Source organism: Abramis brama, assembly GCF_963993115.1.
Source record: "Abramis brama genome assembly, chromosome: 13".
Lineage (NCBI taxonomy): Eukaryota > Metazoa > Chordata > Actinopteri > Cypriniformes > Leuciscidae > Abramis > Abramis brama.
In genome coordinates this window covers 36205806-36213610 of record NC_139975.1, presented here as the reverse complement: position 1 = coordinate 36213610, position 7805 = coordinate 36205806, and the positions used below count along the sequence as shown (strand labels likewise).

The 7805-nt window shown below is 41.4% G+C and overlaps 1 protein-coding gene across 4 annotated transcripts in view; it reads right to left on the bottom strand.

The window, feature by feature from the left end:
* Positions 1-221: 221 nt before the first annotated feature.
* immt (inner membrane protein, mitochondrial (mitofilin)) overlaps positions 222-7805 on the bottom strand; it is a 19339-nt gene continuing 11755 nt past the window's right edge. For all 4 annotated transcript variants that reach the window (XM_084132409.1, XM_084132410.1, XM_084132412.1 and 1 more), the window contains 7 exons: positions 7785-7805; positions 7397-7532; positions 6005-6134; positions 5382-5605; positions 3737-3868; positions 2360-2489; positions 222-1338 (listed from right to left, as the gene is read on the bottom strand). The exon at positions 7785-7805 is cut by the window's right edge and continues 83 nt beyond it. In XM_084132409.1, the coding sequence (XP_083988535.1) occupies positions 731-1338; positions 2360-2489; positions 3737-3868; positions 5382-5605; positions 6005-6134; positions 7397-7532; positions 7785-7805 (1381 nt within the window). In that variant the 3' untranslated portion in view covers positions 222-730. The remainder of the gene's footprint in view (positions 1339-2359; positions 2490-3736; positions 3869-5381; positions 5606-6004; positions 6135-7396; positions 7533-7784) is intronic.

Sequence of the window (7805 nt, the reverse complement as noted above, 5' to 3'; positions counted from 1 at the left end):
TTTGGTTCACTGCAGTTTTAAGCAGAAAATACTCAGCAATGGTGTCGACTTATGAGTTTACACATGGTTTGTCTTAAAGCATATTAAAAACACCACATAGACACATAAACAACATTAAAAGCTGGATTTTCACCACAGGGGGACTTTAAATTAAAACGAACCCCTGCTAAACCAGATCCGACTGTTTTTAAAACTCAGACATGCAAATAACTGAAATGCCATTCTTGTCAACAACCATGATTTATTGATCTCCAATATTGAATGAGAAAAGCACTGATTATTCTCAACAATCTGGGTTAATAAACAACCAGTAAATATTAAACTTTGAAACTGAAGAGTTACACGTGCATCGTGAAGCGGTGAACAGGTTACCATCCGATGACCCGGAGGCACTTCAATCATATACAGTGAGTGCCGCCACTGTCAAGATCAACCCAACCTTGAGATGTGTTTCTCTGCATATATGAGGTGCAGCTACTGGTTGTTCTGATTGGTATGCCACTTAAGAACTGTTTTAAGGGCAAAGACTTCCTGCAAAAGTAATTCGGACAGATTTCTGGCTAGCACACAAAACTATTAATAAATTAATCAGCTGAGCAGAAGGCTCCGATAACAGCGGGCAAATGACACGCCTCGTAATTTACATAATCTCCACAGAGTGGGTGTGGCTAAGGGGCCAGTGGGTGTGGCTAAGGGGCATGTGGGTGTGGCTAAGGTCATGTGGGTGTGGCTAAGGGACCTGTGTGGTGCCCAACCCCACGGCATTAGCATACGCTGAGAGCAGGCTGATCACCTGCTTGGTTTCTAAAGTGAGCCGGGCTTCTTTGAGCCAGTCCTGCACCACGCGCTGCGACTCGCCACGTAGCTGGTTGATGAACTTCGCGGCTAGTTCCAGGTCTCCGCGCTCGATGCTGTACGTAGCGTAGGCGAGCAGCTTGAATGTGTCGAGATCTTCGGCCGCTAGTTTAGCCGGCGGCGCTTCTTGCTCTCTCTCGAACAAAAGGACGGACTGCAGGTAGGATAGGAAGTACTGGTATAGGCTGTTGCGGGTCTCGTCGATGAGCGCCACGCGGCGCGCGAGCCGGCGGATGTCGTAGAAGCGCGCGCGGAGGCTAGCTTCGCTGTAGACGCCTCGGCTCAGAGACTCTTCGGGAATGGCGGTGGCCAGCGCCTGGGCGAACTCGTTTTCCGCACAGGTTTCTTTGATGGCGAGCACAGCACCCTCTAGAGGCTCGGTGGGGGAGTCGGCACCCGCGGACTTCAGCGTGTAGTTCAGAGCCTCTACGGAAAGCCACAACTGGTGAGCCTTGCGGGCCTCTTCCTCAGCAGTCACATGACCTTCGAGACAGGAGAGAACACGTCAAGCGAAGGTCAAACGCAAGCCGGATGTGGCTGAAGTTTTAAGAACTTTATTGAACAATGTTAACAACCATAATTGGCCTGGTACAAAATATGAAATGTCTCAATCAGACAACAGACAAGTACCATAACATGAGATAAAGAAAATATAAATAAAGTAAACTAAAGAAATAAAATAAAAATACGTTTAAATAAATAAAGAAATAAAAGACTAGGGGTTTTCAGCAAGTTTAAGAACCTCTATGAAAGTAGATAAGATCAAGGCATTCTTCTTATTCATTCATTCATTTTAGCGATAAGAAATAATGGCTCAGTTCCTCATGAAAAACATATTTCCTAAGAATAATAAATGTGTTAACTGCCACGTCATGAGTTTCATCTGTCATAAAAATACCAAATATTATCTTTTCCTCTGTTAATACAGGTAAATCTTCAAATTTAGGAAACCAGTAATGCGAATCCTCCCAAAAGGCACAGGCAAATTTACAATCATAAAACAGATGTTCTGTTGTTTCAATCAGATCAACACAAAAAGAGGAAATCGACATCGTAATCATTCTCTAGATGGATATACTCCATTAAGAGCTTTAAAGTGCTCTTCCTTAGCTTTTGGTGCAACTGGAAATTTAAGATATTTTGTTCTTAAAATCTTAATCAACACTGGAAAAATATTGAAAATTGTTATTTTTATTTGAAGAAAAAGGATATAATTCCTTAAAGGCTTTCCGAATTGTAATATTGGGTAAGTTTAGGTGAGTGAGAGACACTCTTAGGAAGACAGCAGGTTATGTGAGGTACGTTTAAGAAGATATCTGGATTATAGATTGCGGGATTGCTTTGATAATGTTATCATACTGTTTTCTGTCGAATAAATTACATTTTGAACAGAAAGACTCAAAAGACATAACTCTGGTATTATCTGAAATATGCATCACAGGCCATATTCCTGTCTCCCGCCCATTTTTGTATGTGTGTGAAGAGCGAGTTTGCGAAGGCTTACTGTCGATGGCCTCCTCGATGCCCTTGAGTCGGGCGTACGCTGCGTTCATGTCCAGTGTGAAGGTGTCCAGCTGCTCCTGGGTCAGCCTGCGGTAATGAGTCTCCTGCTCCATCATCTTACTGCTCAGGACCTGCACACACACACACACACACACGTTTAGAGGGATATCATTTTCAATACCGATTCAGTAGAACTGGAGAACACTAGAGATAGTTATGGAAATAATGGATTAGTGATGCTACTAAAATGAAGTAGCATCAGAAACAGAAACACCAAAACCGAAGATAATGTTTTATAAGTTCTATTGTTGTTTTTGTTTTACCCTCTTCTCTAGTTTTAGGCCTAATCACATCTGGCAAAAGAACTAGCGATGAAAACTAGCCTTCGGGCTAATTTGGGTACATTTACATTTGTAATGTGTAATATGTTAATATAATACATATCATTGTAACATGATTAATGTACACTGTCCCTTTTCTAAATAATAATAATAATAAAAAATTTGTTTTACTTAACCGAAACTGAAAATAAAGTTTAATAATAAATAATAAATCAAAATGTAGACTTGTAGTCTAATGTAGACAAATGTAGTATTTGTATACAAATATTTAAATTCTACAAAAGGCATTTTTATACACATTTTTTAATTATATAGTTATAGTTTCTACTCCAATTTGTTGTTGAAATATAAATATTTAAATTAAAAACCTGTTTTCATGACAAATCTATTCAAACACACATTAAATAATGAAGACAACAGGTTAAGTAAAAATATAGTATGTAATGATACATAGTTATTTTTCCATGACTGTCGAGTTTCTGATCACTGAACGGCTTCTCTGAGGTAAATGTGACGTTATATTGTTTTATTGACGTCTTTCTGCGGTTGAAACACTGACTGATGGATTACATGAGACATGACTGAGTTCAATGAGTTGTTCTGTATCTTCTGATGTTCACTGATGTTTATTTGATGTTTATTTGCTTTACTAGTAGTAAAGGGGAAGAGATGATCGCTTCAGCTGTCACACACATTAAAGAGACACAAACTGACATTTACTGACTGAATTAAGTGATGAAACTGACCATATTTGTTACTTTTGATAGTAAAAAAAACTAAGTCTCAGCTTTCAAAGCACGAAGCTTATTGTGATTAATTGGACGGCAGACGCTACAAATAATGTTTAGTAAATTTTTGTTCACGCATCCACTGAAAACAGCACAGACTAAAAGATCGATTCTTGGGGTTTAAGATGAAAATACTGGTTGATCAAAGGAGAACCGACTAAAATTGAGTTAGTCAGACAGGTTGCCCATCCCATTTCTGTCGTGAGGAACTCCTCTAATCGTTAAATGAGCGATTGATGTGTAGCGCACCTCTTGAGCCTCCTGGCGCAGCTCCTGCTCCTGGACCTTCAGCACGTCCCTCAGGTGATCAGTGTGAGCCGCCGCCTGACGCCTCAGCTGAGTCCTCATCTCAGCCTCCAGCACCTCACGCACCTCCTGGAGCTGTGTATATATATTCACATAGAAAACAGCTGTTTTACATTGGAACAATAATTTCCCAATATGACTGTTTTTTCTGCATTTTTGATCAGATAAATGCAGCCTTGATGAGCAGGAGAGACTTCTTTCAAAAGCAGTTATAACAGTAATGATTCCCAGCGTTCGAGTGGTGCTGCGTTTAGCTTTGGCGCTGAGGGTGTTGAAGCACGACCTTCTTCAGGCATACATTCATAATCACTGGCAATCACATTCACTGGGTTGTAATTTTGAACTCATTCTTACTGACGCTAAAAAAAGTTTGAAATTCCTAAAAATACGTATATATGGTCAGAAAAGAAACAATACTGCAGTTTTTTCTGTATTTTTGATCAGATAAATGCAGCCTTGATGAGCAGGAGAGACTTCTTTCAAAAGCAGTTATAACAGTAATGATTCCCAGCGTTCGAGTGGTGCTGCGTTTAGCTTTGGCGCTGAGGGTGTTGAAGCACGACCTTCTTCAGGCATACATTCATAATCACTGGCAATCACATTCACTGGGTTGTAATTTTGAACTCATTCTTACTGACGCTAAAAAAAGTTTGAAATTCCTAAAAATACGTATATATGGTCAGAAAAGAAACAATACTGCAGTTTTTTCTGTATTTTTGATCAGATAAATGCAGCCTTGATGAGCTGAAGAGACTCTTTCAAAAACTAAAACAGTAACATATCCCAGCGTTTGAGCAGTGCTGCGTTTAGCTTCAACGTGTCAGTGTGTTGCAGCGTGTGAGTGAGTGTGTGTGTTTAGCGTTTGAGTGTTGCAGCATGTGTGTTTAGCATGTTAACGTGTGAGTGTTGCAGCGTGTGAGTATACTTAGCATGTTAGCGTGTTAGCATGTGAGTGTGTTGCAGCGTGAGCATGAGTGTTGCAGCGTGTGAGTGTGTTTAGCGTGAGTGTGTTGCAGCATGTGTGTGTTTAGCATTTTAGCGTGTTGCAGCAGCGTGTGTGTTTAGCATGTTAGCGTGTTGCAGCGTGTCAGTGTGTTTAACGTGTGAATGTGTTGCAGCATGTGAGCATGTTGAGTGTGTGTGTTGCAGCGTGTGAGTGTTTAACGTGTGAGTGTTTCAGTGTGAGTGTGTTTCGTGTGTGAATATGTTTCAGTGTGTTAGCGTGTTTGGCATGTTGCAGCGTGTGAGTGTTTAACGCGTGAGCGTGTGTGTTGCAGCGTGTGAGTGTGTTTAGCGTGTGAGTGTTTCAGCGTGAGTGTGTTTAGCGCGTGAATGTGTTTCGTGTGTGTATATGTTTCAGTGTGTTAGCGTGTTTGGCATGTTGCAGCATGTGAGTGTTTAACGTGTGAGCATGTGTGTTGCAGCGTGTGAGTATTTAAGAGTGTGAGTGTGTTTAGAGTGTGAGTGTGTTTAACATGTTAGTGTATGAGTGTTTCAGAGTGTGAGTGTGTTTAACGTGTTAGTGTGTGAGAGTGTTTAGCGTGTATGTGTTTAGCATGTTAGCGTGTGTGTGAGTGTGTTGCAGCACCTTCTTCTCCTGCTGGATCCTGATGTCCTCTCGGCTGTGCTCGAGTGCCGACGCCACGGCTCGCTCCTGCGCTCGCTGGTTCTCCAGCTTCTGCTGCTCCAGCGCCGTCTCGATGTGGATCTGCTCACGCACGCGCTGCTCCGCTAGCTCGCGGTTCAGCTGGTCGATGCGCCGGTGCGCGTGAGCGATCAGGGAGTTCAAGTCATCGACGCTCAGCTTTCCCGCTGGCAAACACAACAGAGCAGTGCTGGAACTAGGCTGGCATGAGTGGATACACTTCAAGCATTATTAAAGACCAGTACACACTCGGTAATTAAAAAAGGACAAATTAAAAAAAAATTGTAATGTTAATAAAAACAAATAATGATTGCATTCAGCTCAAAGGGCATTTGTTTTATAATATTGGGTTGACAAAAATGGGAAGAAAAACGAACTAATTTGTTTTTTACTGTCTACCGCAGTCAAATAAGAAAAGTAACACAAAATAGTAAACTACAATCAAATCAACGCACATATCAAATCGAGATTTGATTCAAAATCGAGAATCGATCTGAATGGAATCGTGAGGTGGCAAAAGACCCCCACCCTAGTAAACTGGGCCATGTGTGTGTGTGAGATCTTACAGAGTCCCTTCCAGTTGGCCTGGATCTCCGGTGTGATGTTGGCGAGCTCCTGCTGGAACTGAGCTTTGGCCTCGTTCACCAGCTCACTGTACTGAGACACGACCTTCGCCTCCGACTGCGCCGTCTGCACCTGCACAACACACACACGCACACACGCACACACACACACACACACACACACACACACACACACACACACACACACACACACACACACACACACACACACACACACACACACAGGTGTGAGACAAACACTCCAGACGGGACACACTGATGCGTCTCTGTGAGTATAAAGCTAAAGGGATTACAGGCTCTATTCTCATTTATACAGTCAAACCAACATTATTCAGACACTTCATCATTTCTCACATTATCAGTTTATTCGCTATAGTTTAGAAAGTGGTGATAAAATATGAGCAGAACTCAGTTCTCAGATCAGTGGATATTTGACTGGTTTTGTCCGTCCTTCTGTTAGACTGTCTCACACATGAGTTATGTTGAATATCTGTCAGCTGTTAAATTTAACTACACAATTAGATAATACCAGTTTAGCTCAACCAATCACCAAGCAATGCTTCATTGTGTTCAGTCTGTGTGTAAAAAGAGCATTAGTTATTAAAGAAAAAACACTGAAGCAAAACATGATCAGCTCAAAGTGTCCGAATCATTTTTGGTCTATAATGTTTATAATGTTACTGGTATACACTGAATGAAGAATTTATGGGTATAATATGTCACAGTTTACTTTACTTTATTCCCTTAAGTTTAATGAACATCAGCTCTGTGATTGATTCTAGTTTCTTTCATCTCCACTTTCTTGCTAAAATTAAGCCGTTTCTATCCGAGAAGTCTCTGGAAGTCCCAATCCATGCTTTTATTACGACTAGGCTGGATTACTGCAACTCCATCTACTATGGTAAATCTAAAACTCAAATTTAAAACTCGAGTTTAAATCCTATCACTGGTCTATAAACCTCTACATGATCAAACGCAGAGCGATCTGTCTATCACTACACTAGAATCCCTCACGGGTTTATGAGGTCTGAAGATCAACACTCACTCCACACTCCAAGAGCTGGCTCAGGTGACAGAGCTTCTTCTGTGGCTCGTCACACTTCTTTTAATACATTGTAATGTCTTGTTTTGTTCTGCTCTGTTTCCTGTTATCTGTCATCTTATGGTCTTCTTCTTCTGTACTGTGGTCAGCCGTGTTGCGGTCACTAAATGTGCTTTAGAAATAAACTAAACTGAAACTGATTTTGCTCTCCTCACTCACATTAATGAACTATAGTGTCCTGAACCCACTAGTGAAAATTATCAAAAATGATATCTGGTGTCTGAATAGTTTCTGGTTAGACAGTATTACCACAGTCAGATTGAGACCCTCACCTTGGTCACTACTTTATCCAGGTCCACGATCATGCTGTGCAGGTTCTCCTCGGCCGCCAGGATCTGGGGTCTCGCCGAGTCGATCTTGGTTTGTTTTGCGCTGTTGATCACTTCACGAAGCTTCTCTAGCTCTCCTCTAAACACACACACAACAGGAATGGACCAGACAGTACGGGTTAGCCTCTCTCTGTGCACTATAGTCCATTTGATGATAGAAAACACACACACACATTTAATTTCTAACAAAAATAAGAAGATTGCGATATATATCATGCAACATTAACATGACAAAACAGCTGATAGTGTGAAGTGAGGCTCCAGTTACAGTGTCCTCCTCTATATCCATGTGTGTTGTGTGTGTGTGTGTGTGTGTGTGTGATGATCTCACTTGGCTTTCAGCAGGGCGTCT